Here is a 22,956-nt window from a genome sequence, read left to right as displayed (position 1 = left end):
TGCAATATCATGTAATCACTATTTGCAACCTTTTGAGTTGGCTTCCAACAAGCAAAGTCCTAGCCAAATTCACTTAATGACCACATGATTCACTTAACAGATGCAGCGACTTGCTTAACAAGCGTGGCAAAAAAAAAGGTCATCAAATTGGCGTGGCTCACTTAACAACCGTCTTGCTCAGCTATGGAACTTCTGGACTCTGCCGTGGTCGTACAGCAAGTCAAGGACTACCTGTAGTCGAAATGCTTATCTTTGTACGCTGTGGTATTTATGGCATGGTGATTAAAACTATTATTTACACTCTTAACTAGTTCAAGCTATTGAATATTTAATAAAAGAAATATTATCCGTCTTAATAATGGTTTGAAAATATCAGTGTAAATAAGCAGAATAAAACTTAGCTGTTTCAGCCACAATTGTGGGGTTTTTTTTCCTGCCCTGAATTTTTCTTGCAAATACGGAGTCCGCTTTTTTTCAGATCAATCAAGCGTTGATCAAGCAAATCGTTCCTTGAATGAAAGGGTTTGTTACACATTTCGGTTTTGATTACTAATACGAAGGTCATCACTGTATTGTTACTTACATTTGTTGGTACATGTTGAAAAAGAAAAAAAATAAATAAAGTACATTTGTCCATGATTAGAGCACCAGTAAATGGAGAAAGACAGAAAATACCTATTATATTTCTAAAGAAAATGAAAGAAAAAAAATTGATTAGGTTTCTAACTATGGCAGCTGTGACCATACTGTTCAAGCCCCGCCTTCTTTTCTACAGTATGCAAAGTATGTTTATAAAAGGGGAGGGGCTTCCTTTTGATGGCAACTAGGACGATGTTGACTTTCCGTGGTCATACTCCTGTGGCCATCCCTGGTTGGTGGTTGATTTAAGCAGAAAAGACCAAATGCAGAAAGTGTACTTCAATCAGAATAGAGCTGGAAGGGACCTTAAAGGGTCTTCTAGTCCAGCCCCTTGCTCAAGCAGGAGATCCTATACCATTTCAGAGAAGTGACTGTCTAGTCTCTTCTGGAAAACCTGCAGTGATGGAGGAGCACCCACGATTTCTGAAGACAAATTGTTCCACTGATTAATTGTCCTCACTGTTTGGGAGTTTCTCCTTAATTCCAGGTTGCTTCTCTCCTTGACTAGCTTCCATCCGTTGTTTCCATCCATTGAACTGGTCCAACTTCACAATATTTGTCCTCATCCGAGGGTCAATCCTTGGGATGGTGTATTTCATATTTCTTCTTCAAAAGAGTTCTTATTGTAAAGAATTTAGAGCTAATCGCATGAAAGAGCTGTTAAGTGGGGAAAGGAGGAAGCTATTCGGGAATGCTTCACCCAACTGATTACTTAATAGTCCAGAGAGGGAAACAAGCATGAGAAAGAAACTCAGAAAAAAAAAACTGTGTCTCGATTTGGTTTAATATAAGATACAGATTAATAGAGTTGGAAGGGACCTTGCAGGCCATCTAGTCCAACCTCCCGCCCAAGCAGGAGACCCTGCACCATTTTTGACAGATGGCAGTCCAGTCTCTTCTGCAAAACCTCCAGTGATGAAGCTCCCACAACTTCTGAAGGCAAACTGTTCCATTGGTTGATTGTTCTCGCTGTCGGAAAATTATTTCTAGTTCAAAGCTCTCCTTGATCAGTTTCATTATTCCTTGTCTGGCCTTCAGGTGCTTTGGAGAATAGCTTGACTCCATCTTCTATTTCCTCTCAAATATTGGAAGACCGCTATCCAGTCTCCCCTGGTCCTTCTCTTCCCTAGACTAGCCAGGCCCAGTTCCTGCAACCGTTCTTCGTATGTTTTAACCTCCAGTCCCCTCATCATCCTGGTTGCTCTTCTCTGCGCTCTTTGATGGGACAGAGAGAAACTTGGATGGGCTTTCAAGACTTATGACCTCGTTTCACACTTAACAACCGTTGCAGCATCGCCTTGATCAAAATTCAGATGTTTGCCAACTGATATTTATGATGGTTGCAGTGCCCCAAGGCATATATGATCAACGTTTGCAACCTTTGGACAAGCCAAGTCAATGGGGAAGCCAGATTCACTTAACAACTGTGGCCAGAAAGTCGTAAAATAGGGGGCAAAGTTCACTTAACAGCAGAAATGTTGGGCTCCATTGTAGTCGTACGTCGAAGTCTACCAGTATTGAGGAAATGAAAAGGTTAATACCATCCAAAAAATAAAAAAGGGAATTGCTTAGATTTGATTTTTTTAAAAAAATTCGGTTCTATCTTTCATTGCAGTGCTGCTGTCTGTCTAAAATGATTTGAAAAGCTCCAATTGAGCTACAGGCATGTTTCTTTATTATTATTTCTAGAATATTGATTTAGTGCCAGCTGCTCTCCTAGATTCCAGCGTTTGATGGCATTATAAGTAATTAATTAACCAGTCCTTTTTAAATTAGTACTAGGGAGCAAAAAAGAGTATTACATATCCCTATCGGATGAGGAATAAAGCAATCTATTAAAGCAACAACAAAATATATTATTAAAGAGCAGCTACACTATGTTAATCTCCTTTTTATTACTAATTCGAGACCCTGATAAGTAGGCAGTCTTCCTCCCGCCTCGATTTCCATGAGTTTTCATTGAATTAAAGCACAAAGGAGCTGCATACAAGGCAGCAAGGAAAATTTGAACTTGAGCTGCAGCTGATATTCACCCTGATTGTCCATTCTGTTTCCTTTGGTGAGATATATTGCCCTTTATCTTCCCTTACCATGGAATCAATTATTGCATCCAATATAATTCAAGCTTTATTGATTAACCTAAATTTAAAAGCCCGCTCTGAAATGCCTTTGAATATAGCAAGAACAGAACAAGCTGGTGAATAGTAACCAGAGTTAACACTGAGCTTAGATACAAGATTGAACCATGGCTTAAAACATGATTAAAGCACTCTGAATTCTTAAGGCGCTCATACAGGTAGTCCTTGACTTACAACAATTCATTTAATGACTGTTCAAAGTTAGAACAGCACTGAAGAATGCAATTTATGACCATTTTTCATTGTTACGACTGTTGGAAGAAATATCCATCTGGTTCAGTTCCAAATGGGGAGAGAGACACTGGAAACATGGAGGCTGTTTGGAAAGATGGTTTATTGGTAAGCAGGATCACATGGGTTTTAAGGTCCTGGGAAGCTGACCACATGGAGTTGAGAAAGAGAGAAGTATTTATACCCTCTCCTGGGCCTTGCCCTTGAGCTTCCTGTTCCTGTGCAAGAATATGTATTCTATTGGTTGCTGTCAGACACCCATGGGGTTAGGCAGGGGTTATAACTGATTTTGTAGGTTATCTCAATAAGCTTGGTTGAAGCTTGGGCTGAAGGGTAATTCCTATTATATGAGGGGTAATTCCTATTATAGCTGAATGACTTTGCCCTGAAGGATATTCCCATCATCCTGGAGCTGAAAGTCTTTTGTCTTGTAGATAGGCTGGCCCAGTCTTTCTTTTTTCTTTTTAATAAAATGTTATTTCAGTTTTCCACATTTTTAAAAAAACTTCTCTTTTTTGTGAACAGCACGATTCCAGGTTTTCACATTTTCATACAGACATGACTATGATTGCTTATTCATCTTTCACATTTAGTTTTATGTCTTACCAATACTTTCTATTATTTTTTCCAAATACTTTCCTCCAGCTTAAACTTTCATACTTTCACATACATTATACTTTTACACTTTTAGTCTGTCAGGTTTGCAATTTCATCGCATATTCTTATTTCATCCTTTTACAAATTCTAATTCAATTCAAACATTTCAAAAAGATTTTCCTTATAATTACTAATTTGAGTATGCCACCCCTATGGCTTATATATAGTGCATCAATATGCCTACCGTCCCTGTCCTATTGTTTCTTTTGTTTCTTTTATTTTTTTTCTTTTATTTTTCTTATATGTATCCATTTCATGTATTCATAACTATGTTTATACTTATACCTGTTATCTTATAATCGCTTGAAAAAATAAATAAATAAATAAATATTCTTTAATTAACTCCCCTTTAAATCACAATAATCATTTAACTTTTAATTATTGTCAAAATAATAATAATAATAATAATCTCCTAACAACTACATAGCATATGTACCTTTTAAGTCAGATTCCGCATGGTATTTTCCCCTTCAACTGCATAAAAATATTTATGATTTCAGAAAGAAAAAAATTAATCTATTCAATTCATCATAAAAACTGATATTAATCTCATTTGGCTCAGTCTTTCTTAATGTCCGCCAAAATATCTGCTGGCGGTAGGGACCTGGGTTTCTGGGTTTCTGCTTCCTTCCATATTTTTATTTCTCTTTTAGAGGGGAATATTTTATCCTGCCTTTTTAATATTTCCCAAAATATTTCATTCTTCTAGGAGAGAGGTGGGTGCTAACTTTCTACACGACCTTTGCAGCATCTCCACAATCACACGATCAACATTCAGATGCTTGGCAACTGGCATGTACTTAGGATGGTTGCAATGTCCGGGATCATGTGATCCCCTTGTGCAACTTTCTGACAAGCAAAGTCAATGGGTAGGCCAGACTCACTTAAAAACCACGTTACTAACTTAAAAACTGCAGGGATTCCCTTAAGAGCTGTGGCCATAAAATAAACTGAACTCTGTTGGGAGTCACAGTTGTATGTACTCCACATACAAGACATAGAGTCAGAATAGAGCTGGAAGGGACCTTGCGGGTCTTCTAGTCTACCCCCCTACTCAAGCAGGAGATCCTATGATTCAGGAATGTTATTGTGGTTTGTTGCACGGTTGCTCAGAATGGATTTGCCTTTTTTCCCCCACTGATTGGAGTCCTTCCCAAGAACCTGGGATAGGCAGAAATGGATGTTTGATGGTGTTGAGGTATTGTCACGGGATGTAAGCTGTTCCAAGGAGAGCTGCCTTGTGTGCAATTGACTGATAGGGATTTTGTCAATGCCCGTTGCAAATCAGAACACCTTGTTTTCCTTCCTGATACTGTCTGAAAGTTATGGAATATTTCTTTCCTCCATTTACGGTTAAGTCTCTTTTTAATCACCTGAATCCTAAACGCTGCCACCACAGAGAAGTTGATATTTTAGCCGCTCTGCCATATTTTTGGTTGTATCTAGCTTGCCAAATTCCTGATGAGCGCTATGTTGCAAAATATATTTATATATGGGTAGATAGCGTGTTCTGCATTTTAGCAGCCATGATCTGACAACCCTACAAAACAAACTTTATTATGGTTTAGCTTTTATTGCTTTGGCTTTGAAAGCCTAATGTTTTTCTCTGTTTATGAACAGAAACTAGCATTGATCCGTGTCTTTTACAAACTCAAGTGAATTTTTTCTAAAAAAAAAAACCCCCCTCCAATTGGCTGTCTTTTCTTTGATTTCTCTTTTCCTTAATCAATGGTCTTCAGTTCCAAAGAGCTGTCCTTTCAAATAAAAGCTGAAATCCAGAGTTTAGTATTGTGTTACCTTTAAAAGGGTAAATGTCTTAGCCGCTGTGACAAAAAGTTGCATTTGAAGATCAAATTTCAACTTAATAAACCATAATAGGATCGGTTTATATTCCTCCTCATAAGTCTTTCTAATAAATTTAATATTTCTCATGAAGAAAATACATGTTAGAAAGTTTGTGAGCTGCCAAATGTGGACTAGTAACAAACCTGAAAATAAAGTCAAATTTCAATTAATTTTTGGAATCCTGGTTTGTTACCCATCATTTATATCTTCCTATAATCACAGTTATAGGAAAATAGGATCCATTGCAAATTTGCATCTTGCACACACCAAGCCATTGGCAAAGATGCTGCCTGATGCTTAGATGTGCACAAAATGTATAGCATATCTTCATTTATTAAACAAGGATTTGGTTTTCTCAATGCACCCATGCTTCTTTGTCTGAAAAGACATGCTGGTTCATATGAGATTAGCCAGAATTTCAGGGGCCAAGTTTGTAAGGTGGGTTTTTTTTTAATTGGCAAGTTCCAGTGTTTTTAAAAAATGATCTTGGGCACTAAATCATGTTTTGAGAAATGCAATAAAAACATAAGAAATTGTATTTTATTCTACGCTGAAAGAGGTTGAATATTAATTTAAATTCCAGAAAAGCACTATTGCCTATGAATTCACAAAGTGATATAATTAAAACCAAGGGCTTACCATTGACTTCCTGAATATAAAACAACTTGTTCAGACCACTTGTCAAAAACTTTTTGTAAAAAGAAAAGTGTGGAATAAAATAATAAAAAAATAAATCTCCATATCAAATGTTTCTTTCTTTGCTATACTTTTTTTAAAATTTCTTTGCTGCATCAGGTCTATTTTCTTTTTTTATTCTGTATTTTTTTAATGCAAATGATAAAGGTAGGACTTTTGAGGGGGATACATTGCAAATGAAATAACCATGATTTTCTCCATCCATAATCTACAGGCCATTCTTAGTTTGCTGCTTGCATATAACTGAGGTCTACAATTGAGTAGTTTGTGTATCAGTATTTTGGGGGAAATAATTTTTTGCTTAAGCCTGTGAATTGACTGCCCTCCTCATACCAAAGTTATTTTCCTGAGCTTTGCACATTACACAAACAGGTATTGCATTAACCCAGGTTCCTTGTGTAAATCCAAGCAATCACCTTTTTTTTTTCAATCTCACTTTTATAACATATATAACCACTTTGCATTAAAAAAAGTCAGTTGTCTCAATATTTCACAAGATTGATTTATGAATTACGTCAGCGTTCTTCAAATTTGGGAACTTCAACTTGTGTGGACTTCAACTCCCAGAATTCCCCAGCCAGCTGTCTGCACCAAGTATTCAGGAAGTTAAAAAGTCCACACATGTTGAAGTTTCCAAATTTGAAGAACGCTGGATTAAATTGATCTCATGAAACTCCACCCAGTCTATTAATCTACTTCAGCTTCTGTTCAGCAGAGAAAAGAGCCATGCAATTCACTCTGTAAGCAGTATCAAGGTTAGTTTATCTACCCATTATGATTTGGCATTACACGAGAACTAAGTTAATATGTTTTGTTGGGGGAAAAAAAAAACTCTACCTGGGTGGGTTCACATAGGGCAAATTAAAATGGGATTGAATTAACTGGCAACCAGTAGGTTGTGAGAACCAAGTTCTCAAATTAAACCACCAATTAAGGTTTATATTTACTGAGCATGGCATGGTGTGTAATTTGCAACTATTGTTTACCAGGTTTAGGATTTCATGTGTATGTGTGTGTGTGTGTCCTGCCCACTTTCTTAGTGTTTTTAAAATTGCTCCTTTAGAGTATGTGTATATTGTCCCCTGTTCAGTATTCATGAGGTCTAACAGCTTCATTCCTTTGTGTGTATTTGATATTTATGGAAGTGTAATTGAAAAGTCAACTCAGTTAACTGGCTATCTTGCCTGTATTTAAAGAGCAAGGTGACACTTTCTTCCTCCAAGGAATTGTCACTTTAAATTAGTATTTTTCCTCAATTAACCTCTTTAAACTCTTAAGTATCTGAAAAACTGAGGTTTTTTTTGCAATACCATGACACATTTCATGCTATCGTAATGGATATACCACCATGGGAGCTACGGTTTCTACAAGTTATGCAAACCAGGGCACTATTTAACTAGAGTTTCAAAGACAGATTAATTTTTGTGTATGACATCATTGAAAGCTTTGTGCTGCTTCTGGGAATTTTTTCAATTCCTTGTCATTTCTCTTCACATTTCTTTCCTCCTTATATATTTTTCTCATGTTTTATCTATTGGAGAACTGACAGCGTCTCTGTACATCAGCTGCTCCTCATAATATCTAAGTTACGAGAACTAATGACTTCTAATCTTATATCAAGAGATGCAGGATGTCGCTTTTTATCACAGCGGGATGCAAGAAAATATAATGGAATCATTTCAAAATCGAGCCACCAGTGGTGTGTTTCAAATATTTTTTTACCACTGGTTCAGTGCGTGTGGCTTGGTGGGTGCCCTCTGCATGCGCCACACACACACACACTGCGCAGTCACGCTAAATGCACACTTTGCACTGGCGCAGAGGCGTTTTGAGTCGCCTCCTGCAATCCTGCACTCTCCCTCATGCTTCAAAGCATCTGCGCTTCAAAAGCAGGACATAAAGGTTAGTATGGGAGCCTGGGCAGGCAGGTGGGCCCAACAGCAGAGTGTTGGAGAGAACCGGTTTGGTCTCCGCTGCTCATTGCCGCTACCAGCTCGGCAGAACCGGGCCGAACTGGTAGAACACCCACCCCTGCTAGCCCCTGACAGTGTTTTTGGGGAAATCTGACTGTGGGCAGAGAATTTAGGTGGGTTTCTGTTTCTCCAGGTGAAGGAGAAATTCTTTGAAGGGCCATATGCTCCTTTCATAACAGGGCAGTGTCATGTCCCTGTTGGAATCTGATTCCGAGGGAGAAGTGGAACAGCTGACAGGGAGTGGGAGTGTGGCTCCCTGGCTGTGGAGGAAACTGGGGAAGGGCACAGTCCGGCTGGGCATTCAGAGGAAGACCCAGGGCCATCCCCTCTTCATCCCTAGGGCACGCAGGGAGCAATGGAGAAGGGAGCAACGTGAGTTACATGGGTTATGGGGGAGAAAAGGGCCCTGATACCCTTCATTAGCTGCAGCTGGGAAAACAGGAATTTAAAAGGGTGTTTGCGCACAGCTGGAAGCAAAGCATGAATTACTTTGGTTTGTCAAGTCTTATCTGGGTTCTGGTGTCCTCCCAACTGTGTGGGTCTTGTTAATTGCTGCCGCGTGGTTTGTGTTGGTTTTTATGTATAATTTATATGTACTTTGGGTTCAGACGGAATTTCTTCCCTTTAAAAACTGTTCTTGGGAGAGTTTTTTCTCCAGCCGATGATAACTGGACATCGGGAGCCAAATTGGAGGTAGTAAAGGGACTTTACCTACTTTTGTGACTTTGTTGCTTTTGTGCCACGCCCCTTTGGGTCCTCACAGGAAGGTATTATGACTTACACCATTCATTTAGTGGCCGTTTGAAGTTACACAACGGCACTGAAACAAGTGACTTATGACCATTTTTTTCACACTTACACCTCATCCTCATGGTTTCATATGATCACATCTGGCAAGTGACTCACATTTACAACCGTTGCAGTGATCCCCTTTTGCGACCTACTGACAAGCAAAGTCAATGGGAAAATCAAATTCACTTAACAAGCATATTTATAACTGCAGTGATTCATTAGACTGAGACATTAGAATAATAAAGAGTTGGAAGGGGCCTTGGAGGTCTTCTAGTCCAACTCCCTTGCTCTTAATTTAATAACTGTAGTGATTCATTTAACAACTGTGGCAAGGGAAATTGTGTTCGTAAGTTGAGGTCTACCTGTAGCAGTACTGAGAGTGATCAAGCGCCATTGAGACATTCCTTCAAATCGGAGGAAGGAAGTAGAAATTTATGAAATCTATATAGGTACTCCTCAAGTTATGACCACAGTTGAGCCCCAAAATTTCCATTGCTGAGACATTGGTTAAGTGACTTTTGTCCCATTTTGCAACCTTTCTTGTCACCCTTGTTAAGTGAATCACTGCAGCTGTTAAGTTAGTCACACGGTCATTAAGTGAATCTGGCTTCCCCATTGACTGAAGGTCACAAAAGGGGATCACGTGACCACCACCACCCCGGGACGCTGCAACCGTCGTAAATGCGAGTCAATTGCCAAGCACCTGAATTTTGTCCCATATCTATAAGGATATTGCAAAGGTTGTAAGTGTGAGAAACAGTCATAAGTCACTTTTCAGTGCTGTTGTAAGTTTGAACAGCCCCTAACTTAACTGTTAATTCAGGGTAGATAGGATTGAACCATGAAAAGGCAGGATATTCACACACAACACATGTTAGACAAAATGGACTTAGACTTTAGAACAGGGGTCTTCAAACTTGACCGCTTTAAGACATGTGGACTTCAACCCACAGAATTCATCCTCCAGTCATGTTAGCTCAGGAATTCTGGGAGTTGAAGTCCACAAGTCTTAAACTTGCCATGTTTGAAGACCCATGTTTGAAGCACCAAGGAACCTGCATACCAGAACAACTAGACACAAGAACAGTTTTTTCCCCGAACGCCATCACTCTGCTAAACAAATAATTTCCTCAATATTGTCCAACTATTTACTAAGTCTGCATTACTATTAATTTTCTCATCACCCATCCCCTCCCACTTGTGACTGTATAACTGTAACCTTGTTGCTTGCATCCTAACGATTTAAATTGACTGTTTCCTAGTATGATTTGATTGCTTATTTGTACCCTATGACTTCATTAAGTATTGTACCTTACGATTCTTGATGAGAATCTTTTTGTGTACACTGACAGCACATGCACCAAGACAAATTCCTTGTGTGTCTAATCACACTCAGCCAATAAAGAACTCATTCATTCATTCATTCATTCATTCATTCATAATTCAATCTTGAGCTACAAATATTCTATAGAAGGAACAGAACAGAACAGAACTCTTTATTGGCCAAGTGTGATTGGACCCACAAGGAATTTGTCTTCGGTGTATAAGCTCTCAGTATACATAAAAGATATAAGTGATAAATTATGGTCATAGAAAACCGGGAATGGTGTCCTATAAAGATGGGAGCATGCAATAAACATGAGGCCTCAGGTCTTAAGATCTGCAGATCTGCAGGGATGAGAGTCCGTCTAATTATCCGTATCTATTTCCTGTCTTTAAGACAGATCAGCTGTTGTAGCAAAGTGTAAATATAAATGGATTCTTCCACACTTATGCCTGTGGATATTGACTGCAAAGACTTGTCATCTGTTGTAAGTAAGCCTTCAAAATAAAGATCTCCAAAGCAAACGAAGAAAGCAGAATCTATAACTATAGATTGAAGTGCCTGTTCACTGCAGATATGTAGATCGGTATCAGTCTGGTTCATTCGGGAGAATGGCATTTCGGATCAATCGGGGGTGTTTTAATGCGGCTCGGTTTGCATGGATTTTTAGACAGAGGATAGGTGTGCAAATGGGTGTGGAACCTTCTGGGAACTGCACTATTCAGGTGGCCCTGAGGGCACAGATAAACGTCTAAGAGGCTTCAACGACTCTCAGAGAGAGTACTAATGACCAGATGACTGCAAGGCAGGGGTGGGATTCTACCACTTCAGATCGGTTCGGGCTAACCAGATGTTACATTTACATCTGGTTCATTAAACTGGTAGTTAAACTAACTGGCTGGCCCTGCCACCCTGCCTCGCCCCTCCCACACAGCCCATTTTGGATGCAGCTAAGTGCAGGATCTGTGCAGAGGTTCTGGCGGGGGGGTGAAAAATGGGCCGAACTGGAAGACCGGAAAGGGGCCTTTTTCTGGCTTCTGGAGCCAGGAGGAGGGTTTTTTCGCCTTCCCAGAGACCCGAGGGAAGCCTCCGGACCCTGGGGAAGGCGAAAATGGCCCTCCCAGAAGTTCCAGTAGGCCACGCCTACCATGGCCATGCCCACCCAGTAACTGAGCAGAGAACCATTTGCTAGGATTTTTGAATCCCACCTCTGCTGCAAGGAATATAAATCCCTCCATTCCTCACTATCCAGTCAGAACTGAAGAAGCTTCTTGGATGAGAAGCAAAATGTCTTCTAGGAAAAACTAAGGAAGCCCAGTTGCCTTTTGAAAAAGCATGTTTGGGACAACCATGGATGGTTGGATGACTGAGAATCTCCATAGATGTCTTCTACTGAGTTGTTAGGCCCCTTTCACTCTGAAATGGCACCCTTTCCACCGATCGAAGTAACCCCAATATTAATTGGAACTCAGGAAAATGGTTAAAACCTGGTTACGTGGCCCTTTGAAAGTTAGATGACTTGAGAGGCTGGTGTGATTATATGAGGCTAATACTTTTCAGCATAATCTTATTTCTTCAACCTCTGGGAATCTGGAATCGAGGCGGGGTAGAAACGTGGACAACAAATAAAGCCATGTTTTATTATGTCGTATTGCTCTCTGTTGGCTATTTTTGCTTCCTTAATCTTGCTTATACATGATAAACCACGAATCAGTTGGTGATTGGATTGGCATTAAATACCTAGGGAAATAAATATTTATATACTGCCTCTCACTACACTGAAACCCCAAAGTCAGTCACTGGTGAATGTATGCGAGGGGATTGGGAAAATTTTGAAATCTCCCTTCTTTGGAGAAACGGTTGGATGTCTTGCTGTAGAATATCCTTGTTTGCATTTGCTGCAATGCCTTTGATTTAAACATCCTGAGTTTTAGCATTTAAAAATGAAAATATGCATGGATTGATGGGTTTATATGCACCATCATCAGTGTTACAAGGGAGTGGTGTTTGCTTTCTATTCCGTTCCGTTCTGTTCCACTGTATTCTACACTTAATTCTAATCCTAATCCTATTGTATTCTACTCTACTCCTATGCTCTATGCTCTATTCTCTATTCTCTATTCTACTCTACTTTATTCTACTCTTCTCATCTCTATGCTCTATTCTACTCTACTCCAATGCTCTATGCTCTACGCTACTGATTTGTAGCTCAGGGGGTCCTTGGTATTCTCTTGGCTTGGTTGTTTTCTCGCAGACGTTTCATTACCCAACTAGGTAACATCATCGGTGCTAGATGGGATGAGGTTTGCTCTTCGTTTGTAAACAAGTGGCTTGCCCTGTTAGTGTTGTTGAAGTGTTGCTTTCTTCTTGGTAATTTCTTGAGTGGGCTGCTGTTTATTGTTTGATTGTTTATCTGAGTTGATAGTTCCTTGATTGGGGTATTGTTTCCTGCCAGATTGTTGGTCTAGTATTAACCTTGGTGTTAATTTGTACTTACACACTCTGATTATCTCTGCTCTGTTTTGCCATGGTGGCGCAGAGGTTAGAATGAGATTGATCCTGAGCGGCTCAGGGTCGACTCAGCCTTCCATCATTCCAAGGTGGGTAAAATGAGAGCCCAGATTGTTGAGGGCAATAGACTAACATTTGTAAACCACTTAAAGAGTGCTGTAAAGCTCTATTGAGTGGTCTATAAGTCTAAATGCTATTGCTATTATCTGGGTGTTGGTTGTTGATGAAACTCTGCAAGAAAACAACCAGGTTCAGACAGCACCAAGGACTCCACAAATATGTATGTGCAAGCATTGAAAAAACAATATTGCATGCAGGTAATCTTCAATTTAACACCGCAATTGAGCCTCAATTTTTTTTTTTTTTTTGTAGCTAAGCAAGGCAGTTGTTAAATAAATTGCAACTCATTTTCTTGCCACAGTTGTTAAACCTTTCTTGCCACAGTTGTTAAACAAATCACTGCAGGTATTAAGTGAATCATGTGCTCTTTAGGCAAATCTGGTTTCCCCCATTGACTTTACTAATTGGAAATGCCCTAGGAAGGTTACAGATGACTCTGGAACAGTGCATAAATACACGCCAGTTGCCAAGCAACCAGATTTTTGATCACATGACCACGGGGACTCTGTAATGGTTGTAAGTGTGAAAACTGATCATGGGTCACTTTTTTCAGTGCCGTCACTAAATTATAACCCTAACCCTGCATATTTCCAACATAGGCCATCCCCAAGAAAGTGCAGATTCACTGTAAATCCAATTTGTCCCTCATGCATTCCCTTCAGGGTTCTGCTTGGTTGCTGAGTGGGCGTGGCTATGGTGGGCGTGGCCTAGTTGGCCTCCTGCACCACAGTGAGGGGAGAGCATTTGTGCCCTCCTCGGGCTCTGGAGGCTTTCCTCAAGCCTCCAGGAGGGCAAAAATGGGCTCTCCGGGCTCTGGAGGCCCTCTGAAGGCCAAAAACGGGCCCATTTCCAGCCTTCCAAAACTTCCGGGAGCCCGTTTTTTGCTCTCCCCAGGCTCCGGAGGCTTTTTTCCAGCCTCCAAGAGGGAGAAAATAGCCTTCCCTGGCTCCGGAACCTCCAGGAGGCCCATTTTTCGCCCTCCCGGAGCCTCTGTGCAGGCCCTCCACTTATCTGGAATCCAAAATGGGTCATGTGGAGATTCCGGGGAGGGGAGGGGAGGGGTGGGCGGGGCCAGCTAGTCGTCGCAACTACCAGTTTGGTGAACCAGATATAAAATTAACATCCGGTTTGCCCAAACCGGTGCGAACCGCTGACAGCCTACCGCTGGTTCACTTCCACTCCAGTTGAAAAATCATCAATTGCAGCTCTATGAATTTTAACCCTCACTTTTCTGTGAGTCATTCATTTTCTAAATAACTTATCCGACTCTCTTAAAACACTTTTCCCCCTACAAGAAGGCTGGAGATTCGTTGACTTCCCCTTGGTGCCTGCTTGTTCTCTAAGCCGTATTTAAATGCAACTTCATCCTTAAGCAGAGTTTTATTTTTGAAGACAACTTTCCAAAACACATCACCAATTGCCCAAACTTTGCTCGTTCAAAATAAAAATAAAAACTACAGTGGACTTTCGCTCGCTGCTGACCAACTGTGGCAAAAAAAAAAAAAAATGGTTGTAAAAGGGCTGTGAATTGAAGATTCCTTATATTCACTTTTTATTCCTGCAACAAGAGGAAGAATTTAGCACCTGGCTTTCAGTCCTATATTTGCATAGCTCGCTAGCCTATGTTTTACTGATTCCATCCACAAATGCTATAATTATCCCTCTGAAGAATTATTTCGTTGGACAAGCTAGTTTATTCCAATAGGAATTTGAAAGAAAGGTTACTGCTGCTTGCCCACATGGCTTCATTAAGGCCTTGATCACATTTTGACATTTATCTTGTAATTTTCCAGAGCTGTTAAGTCTCAGTAGAAAACACTAAATGGCACTTGGAAATAGACAGATAATAAAGGTGTCTTGGAGAGCAAATACATCCACTGAGCTAAACTTGTTTGTGTAGTCAGTTAGTAAGAAACACAATCAGTGAATACATGATATTTTAGAAAATATCATGTCCTTGGACCGGAGCAGCATGTTAAATGCTAAAAAGGCCAGGTTGATAGGAAAGAAATAATTATTACCTTGGAAAGATAATCTGCTTTTTTAATCATTCTGGTCTGCTTGCAATTTTCAGACCATAATAAGCCTATTTTTTCCTGTCATTTTTACTATTTGCAATATGTACAGATCAGAGGTGGTATTCAGTCGGTTCTAACCGGTTCTACAGAACCGGGAGCGGAAATTTTGAGTAGTTTGGAGAACCGGCAAATACCACCTCTGACTGGCCCCACCCCCATCTGTTCTCTGCCTCCTGAGTCCCAGCTGAGGGAAATGTGTATTTAGCAGAGTGATGGCACAGGGGAAAAAACTGTCTTTGTGTCTAGTTGTTTTGTCGTGCAATGCCCTATAGCAGGGGAGGAGTTGAAACAGTTTGTGTCCAGGATGTGAAGGGTCTATAGGTATTTTCTCAGTCCTCCTTGTGACCCATGCAGTATACATGGGTCTTTGATGGAAGGCAAGCTGGTTGCAATGTTTTTTTCTGCAGTCCTAACTATCCGTTGAAGTCTCTACTTGTTCTGTTTGGTTGCTGTGCCAAATCAGACAGCCACAGAGGTATAGATGTCAGACTCTATAATTCCTCTGTAGAACTGCATCAGCAGATCCTTGGGCAATCTGAGCTTTGTGAGTTGATGCAGGAAGAACTGAGTTTGTTGTGCCTTTTTAATGACGGTATTAAGGTTGTGGGTCCATTTCATGCCCTGGGGGATTATTGAACCCAGAAACCTGAAGGTCTCTATGGTTGATACCACGTTGCCTAATATTGTAAGACGTGGTAGGATTCTTACTGTAGGTAAAGGTGTGGGTCATTCTGCTGTAGACCCATTAAATTTGTGAAGGGAACATTGCTAACTTCACAGAGTATGCCAAAACAAGGAATGCTACTACGGTTGAATTTTATCAAAGATCTTATGTAAAATAGGTCAATAGGAACACCAGGGAGTGAAGAAAAATAGAATAGAATAACAGAGTTGGAAGGGACCTTGGAGGTCTTCTAGTCCAACCCCCTGCCTAGGCAGGAAACCCTACACCACTTCAGACAAATGGTTATCCAACATTTTTTAAAAACTTCCAGTGTTGGAGCATTCACAACTTCTGGAGGCAATTTGTTCCATTGGTTAATTATTCTCACTGTCAGGAAATTCCTTCTTGGTTCTAGGTTGCTTCTCTCCTTGATTAGTTTCCACCCGTTGCTTCTCGTCCTGCCCTCAGGTGCTTGGGAGAATAGCTTGACTCCCTCTTCTTTGGGGCAGCCCCTGAGATATTGGAAGACTGCTATCATGTCTCCCCTAGTCCGTCTTCTCAGTAAATTAGTTCCAGACCAATGTGGTTGGTCTCTCCTTCAGTGGATGACTTCAGTGAGGGGTTGGGGCTGGATAGATATCCATTGTAAGCTGCTTTCATTTGGATTCCTGAAACTGACAGAAAATGGGGCTGAATGAAACTCTCTTCCAGCTATGAACCTATGAAAGCTTGTTGTGATGTCCCGATCGATACCATGTGTTGTGACAAGGCTTATCTTTCTACCTCTTACTGAGCTATGAATTATTCATCCCATTTTAGCCTAGCTTAAGATGTCCAAAGATTTCCTCTCCTGGCTTCACATGCTGCTTTTGAGGGTGTAGTAGAAGTTTCTTTCATTTACACATCTGAACATTACACAAATTATTCATGCTGAAAGACGGAATTATGAGGTGAGGTGGGGGGAGGAAAAGGTGGAGGAAGAGGTAGGGAAGGAAGAGAAGGAGGAGGAGAAGAAGGAGGAGGGTGGAGATGGAAAAGGAGAAGGAAAAGGAAAAGGAAGGAGATGGAGGAGGAGGTGGAGAAGGAGAAAGAAGAGGAGGAGGAGAAGGAGGAAGATGGAGGAGGAGCTGGAAGAGGAGAAGGAAAAGGAGAAGGATGGTGGAAGAGAAGAAGGGTGGCAGAGGAGGTAGAGGAGGAGGAGAAAGGAGGTGGAGCTGGAAGAGAAGGAGAAGGTGGAGAAGAAGAAGGAAGATGGAAGTGGAGCTGAGGAGAAGGAGAAGGGAGGAGGAGGAAGGTGGAGATGGAGCTGGAAGACAAGGAGGTGGAGGAGGGTTTTAATATCCACTGGAAGAAATAAAGATCCCTATTACAATCTTTTTCAGTTTGATTAGAATTTTATATATGAGTATGAACTATATGTTGGTTAATTTTAATGGTTTTCCCAAAGTATCTTGAGAATTGGAGTTGAAATTCCTCCATGAAGAAAGTCCAACCTTCAGAGAGTTATGGCTCACAGAGATTTTTATGGGAAGGAGTTTACAAAACCTGTCCAAGGGTCCTCCTTTGCTTGATTTTCTGCAGAAATGTGTGAAACTTTAGGAAGTCTCTAGGAGTTGTAGTTCCAGCCCATGAGGAAAGCACCAGATTAGAGAAAGCTTCAGGTAGTTCCTGGACTTTAGTGACTGTTCGAAGTTACAACAGCACTAAAAAAAAGTGACTTATGACCCTTTTCCACACTTACAACCAATCCAGCACCCCACCTGGTCAGGTAATCAGAATTTGAATGCTTGGCTACTGGCAGGTATTGATGGTGGTTGCATTGTCCTGGGGGTCATGTGATCTCCTTTTGTGACCCTCTGACAAGCAAACTCATTGGGGAAAGCCAGATTCACTTAGCAACCGTGTTTCTCACTTACCAACTGCAGTGATTCATTTTACAACTCTAGCAAGGAAGGTCATAAAATGGGACAAGACTCACAACAATTGTTTCACTTATCAATAGAAATTATGGGCGTAATTGAGAAGCTGAAGCCGATCTGTATTCTAAGCACTTATTGGAAAGGTATCCCCAAACCAATTAGACTCGGGCTGCTATTTTTATTCCAAAGTTGTAGCATTTCTTACAATAAAAGCACATCCTAGAATGAAATTTATAAAATTATGGGTTGGGATGGAATCTCTGTATTTTTGAGAACAGGATACATCTGCAAAGGATGAATAAGTGATATAATGGTGAGAATTTAGTTAAAAACAAGTCAATAATTGCAGACTCCTTTTTGTATGATTTCATACCCCACCACCACCCAAAATTTAAAAATAAGAAATAAAAAAAAAAATCCCTAAGGACTTTAGTTCTTTTAAGTTCATCACTGTAAATCAATTTAATAGTGCCTGAAAGCTCCAACTCAAGAAACTGGCGTTAGTCCAGAGTGAATTAATCTGAAATTAATTTGATTTTGAAAGGCTCCATCTGGTTATGTTTGGAAAAGGCAGTTAGACAAAGAAAGAAAGATATAAACAAATGATCATCTGTATTCTCTGTGCCAGATGTTTTCTCTGTTTTCCTTTCTTTCTCCCTTTTAAAAGAACTAAGGGTATTTTTTTAAGTGATGGAAAGGGTGATGATGCAGGCTGACTCTTGAAATGGCAGTAATTTGCTTTTTACGAATGTGTTTCTTTTTTTAAAAAAAAAATCAGAGGTTCTAATAGAGAAGAAATGGGAAAGAGACTTCAAGAGACATAACATTAGTAACCTTAAAAACGGAGAATTGGACAGCCGTAATCTAATTTCATTGACAAGAGTCGTGCAAAAGAAATGAGGGTTGAAATTGACAGCGTGCTCTAAAATTAGGGCATTTAAACTGAAATAAAGTGAAAGGCACATTGTCAACCTTAAGCACATGACCTGAAATCGCAATCCATTTTTGTTCCCTCCACCTCTGAAAAGAACTGTATTATTTTCAGAAAGAGGTTTGTAAACTGCAGTTTATTAATTGCACTACGGTACTCTGATTCATGCAGCATGCAACATGCTAGGCTGTGCCACGGCTGAACCGAGCACCGAGTCCGCACCAGTGCTGACCCACTCTAAGCGAGCCATTCTAGCTTTTCAACATTGTGTGAACCCTCGCTGGGCTTACGCCCCACCATTGCATACAGTAGCATGTAAGGTTCTAATGGGGAAAAGGAAAGAACTAATCTTTTAGCATTTAATTTGTATTTATTGTCTTTATATTTCAACCTGCCGTTCAGAAACATAAGGCAGCATAGCTAAGGACCAGTTTGGTGTAGTGGTTTAAGGCGCTGGCCGGGAAACTAGGAGATGGTGAGTTCTAGTTCCACCTTAGGGCATGAAAGCCAGCTGACTGACTTTGAGCCAATCAACAGGAGACTGTGGGTTCTAGCCCCGCCTTAGGCATGAAAGCCAGCTGGGTGATTTTGGACCAATTATCAGGAAGCTGTAGGTTCTAGTCCCGCCTTAGGTATGAAAGTCAGGTGACTGACTTTGGGCCAATCACCAGAAGGCTGTAAGTTCTAGTCCTGCGTTAGGCATGAAAGCCAGCTGGGTGACTTTGAAGCACTCAACAGGAGACTGGAAGTTCTAGTTCCTCCTTAGCCAAAAGAGCCAGCTGGTTGACTTTGGACAAATCAACAGGAGACTGTGGGTTCTAGTCCTGCCATAGGCATGAAAGCCAACTATGAGCCAATCAACAGGAGGCTCCAAGTTCTAATCTCTTCTTAGGCCTGAAAGAAGGCTGGCTGGGGGATTCTTGGGTTGAAGTCTACATATATTAAAGACGCCAAGGTTGAGAAACACGGGTAGTGGACAATCTTGACCTAGTCGCCTATTTTATTCTTATCTCCTTTCTCTATCAAAAGGTAGATTTAAAACATTTCGTCAAAAGCCAGATTTTCCCAGAAATCTTCCTCAAGCGGAAAAACCAGGAATGAATGAATCTTTCCAGAATCTCAGCAACCAGATTATTTTTCATTTTAGAACCCAATTTATCCTCCCCCCTTAAGGTGTAGATTTTTATTAATAGCCTTTCGTCAATCAGCAAGGATCAGCACTTCCTTTCTTACCTCACTCCCAGAATTTCCCAAACAACTAATAACAGATAATCAGAGTTAGAAGGAATTTTGTAAGTCATTTAGTCCAACCCTCCTCCACCCAACTATTAAAGTTGTCAAGTTTGGAGACCCAAAGGTGGGATGTTCATTTGTTTTTGGACTTTTCTTTTTTTTTACCTTGAAGACATTTTGCTTCTCATCCAAGAAGCTTCTTCCGTTCTCAACCTTCTTGGATGAGAAGCAAAATGTCTCCAAGGGGAAAAAAAAGCAAAGAAAATTCCAGTTGCCTTTTTGAAAAGCACTTTTGGGGCAGCTATGACCTGGAGGGCTGAGAATCTCCATAGACATCGAGTTTGGAGATCTCTTGCATTAGTATAAGGTCTTGGAAGTTCTGGCAATCACATCTCTGCTGCATTTGACCAAAGGAAAATTAAATTTAAGGTTTTTATTTTTTTTTTTTAAAAAAATATCTGCTTAAACTGGGATTAGCAACCCATGTTGATGCATTACTACGACCGCCACCCCACGTGGAATAGCTGCATTTTCTTGCTTTCTGTAATCCCACGTCGGTTCCCCATTTCTCCTTGTATCGCATCTTTGGAAACTCGCCATCAACTCAGTGCTACAGTCATTTCTGGAATCATTACCAAAATGAGAGCATTGTCCCTACTTTTAACTGGAGCTGGATGCGTCCATCCTTTTGCCTGCTTTTAACTCTCTTCCCCCTTTCATCTCACAAGTCGTCGTGTTGTTTTGCTTCTTTTGATACTCGCCATTTCGTCCCATTTCTGGAGCTTTCAAATAGAGCCAGCAGTGAAAACGAGGACACAATTGAGTGAGCCTTCTGCTCCCTTTCCATGTCTGCTTCCATGTGAATTCACCCGTTAAAGCCATAAGAATTCCCTTCCATATCCCTGGCAGTTTTTGTGGTTTTTTTTAATGAAAGGACACAGGCTTATTTTCACGCATGGGTCATCCTCCACTTACAAATATTTGTTTGGTGATTGCTCAAAGTTACAGCGGCACTGAAAAAGTGACTGATGACCGTTTTTCACACTTAGCACCGTTGCATTGCCCCTCATGGTCACGTGATAAAGAAAAAAAAACAGTGGAACAACTTGCCTCCAGAAGTCATGAATGCTCCAACACTGGAAGTTTGTTAAAAATGTTGGATAACCAGTTGTCTGAAGTGGTGTAGGGTTTCCTGCCTAGGCAGGGGGTTGGACTAGAAGACCTCCAAGGTCCCTTCCAACTCTGTTATTCTATTCTATTGTCAGATGGGGAGATGAGGATAACAGCAATACAACCTTACAACATGGGTAACTGTCCTTAGGCATAAAACAGTGCTGAGGGAAATGTGTATTTAGCAGAGTGATGGCACAGGGGTAAAAACTGTCTTTGTGTCTAGTTGTTTTGTCGTGCAATGCCCTATAGCAGGGGAGGAGTTGAAACAGTTTGTGTCCAGGATGTGAAGGGTCTATAGGTATTTTCTCAGTCCTCCTTGTGACCCATGCAGTATACATGGGTCCTTGATGGAAGGCAAGCTGGTTGCAATGTTTTTTTCTGCAGTCCTAACTTATCCGTTGAAGTCTCTACTTGTTCTGTTTGGTTGCTGTGCCAAATCAGACAGCCACAGAGGTACAGATGTCAGACTCTATAATTCCTCTGTAGAACTGCATTAGCAGATCCTTGGGCAATCTGAGCTTTGTGAGTTGATGCAGGAAGAACTGAGTTTGTTGTGCCTTTTTAATGAAGGTTTTAAGGTTGGGGGTCCATTTGATGTCCTAGGGGATTATTGAACCCAGAAACCTGAAGGTCTCTATGGTTGATACCACGTTGCCTAATATTGTAAGGCGTGGTAGGATTCTTACTGTAGGTAAAGGTGTGGGTCATCCTGCTGTAGACCCATTAAATTTGTGAAGGGAACATTGCTTATTCTAGTCGATTCAATGCAGACGCCTCCCAAAAATGCCCTTTCTGTAACCCCCTTCTTTCTCTCTTGTGTTTTCCAGCAACGGCACAGCTAACAAAATGAATGGCGCTCTGGATCATTCAGACCAACCAGACCCTGATGCCATCAAGATGTTTGTTGGACAGATCCCCCGCTCATGGTCGGAAAAAGAATTGAAAGAACTTTTTGAGCCTTACGGAGCTGTTTACCAGATCAACGTTCTCCGAGATCGGAGTCAGAACCCACCCCAAAGTAAAGGTAAGGGCATGTTGACACCCTGGACCAGAGGTCTCCAAACTTGGCCACTTTAAGACTTGTGGACTCCCAGAATTAGCTGGCTGAGGAATTCTGGGAGTTGAAGTCCACAAGTCTAAAAGTTGCCAAGTTTGGAGACCTATGCCCTGGACTATAGAGGGGTTCTTATTGAGTAGATGGGCTTCTTCTGTGATTAGTTGTAAGTTTTCTCAGTGCCTCTCAGGATTTGGAAACTTGTTCCTATATCCAACCATCTGCTAAAATTGATACAGAAAGCCACTAATATTTGTTATTTGGTAAAACATTACCAACTGGGTAACATGAATGCTAGAAGGGAATGGGGATTGTTTAGTTATTTTCTTGCATGTGTTTCATTGACCAATTAGGTAACATCATCTGTGCTTGAAGGAAGTGGGGTTTGCGCTCAGTTTATTTTCAAGTATCTTGCCCTGACAGTTTTTGTGGACACTGGAGAATTCCTGTAAGACTGCCACTCAGACAAAATCCGCCATCAACAGTCACATAGAGATAAACTACATCTACACACTTTTCAAAAGACACAATAAAAAGCCCAAAAGGAAACAAAAAGAACAGAACATGTTCTTTCTAACAATCAACACTCAGATAAGCAGAGATCAAAGAATAGAATAGAACAGAACAGAATACTTTATTGGCCAACTGTGACATGCTTTTAAACTGCTAGGTTGCCAGAAGCTGGGACAAGTAACAGGAGCTCCCTCCATTACGCGGTGCTAAGGATTCGAACCGCCGAACTGCTGACCTTTCTGATCAACAAGCTAATCAAGGAATCACCAAGGATATTCCCTCCAATGCTGACAGGGCAAGCCCTCTGTATATAGCAGAGAGCCAACCCACTCCTTTCTACCCCTGATGATGTTAGCCAATTGAGTAATGAAATTCAGTCTGCAAGAAAAGATCAAAGCTCAGAGAGCACCAAGGACCCCACAGTTGGACCCTGAGCTACAAATATTCTCTTCTCTTTTTATCTCT

General features: G+C 40.8%; 1 protein-coding gene across 36 annotated transcripts in view; it reads left to right on the top strand.

The window, feature by feature from the left end:
• CELF2 (CUGBP Elav-like family member 2) overlaps nt 1-22,956 on the top strand; it is a 555,045-nt gene that overhangs the window by 365,526 nt on the left and 166,563 nt on the right. For all 36 annotated transcript variants that reach the window (XM_087935304.1, XM_087935300.1, XM_087935302.1 and 33 more), the window contains one exon: nt 21,752-21,948. In XM_087935304.1, the coding sequence (XP_087791430.1) occupies nt 21,752-21,948 (197 nt within the window). The remainder of the gene's footprint in view (nt 1-21,751; nt 21,949-22,956) is intronic.

The sequence above is a fragment of the Pseudonaja textilis genome, chromosome 5 (genome assembly GCF_049901715.1).
Source record: "Pseudonaja textilis isolate UNSWEBS1 chromosome 5, rPseTex1.2, whole genome shotgun sequence".
NCBI lineage: Eukaryota > Metazoa > Chordata > Lepidosauria > Squamata > Elapidae > Pseudonaja > Pseudonaja textilis.
Note: the sequence above shows the minus strand (reverse complement) of the source record. Positions and strands in the feature narration are given on the sequence as shown.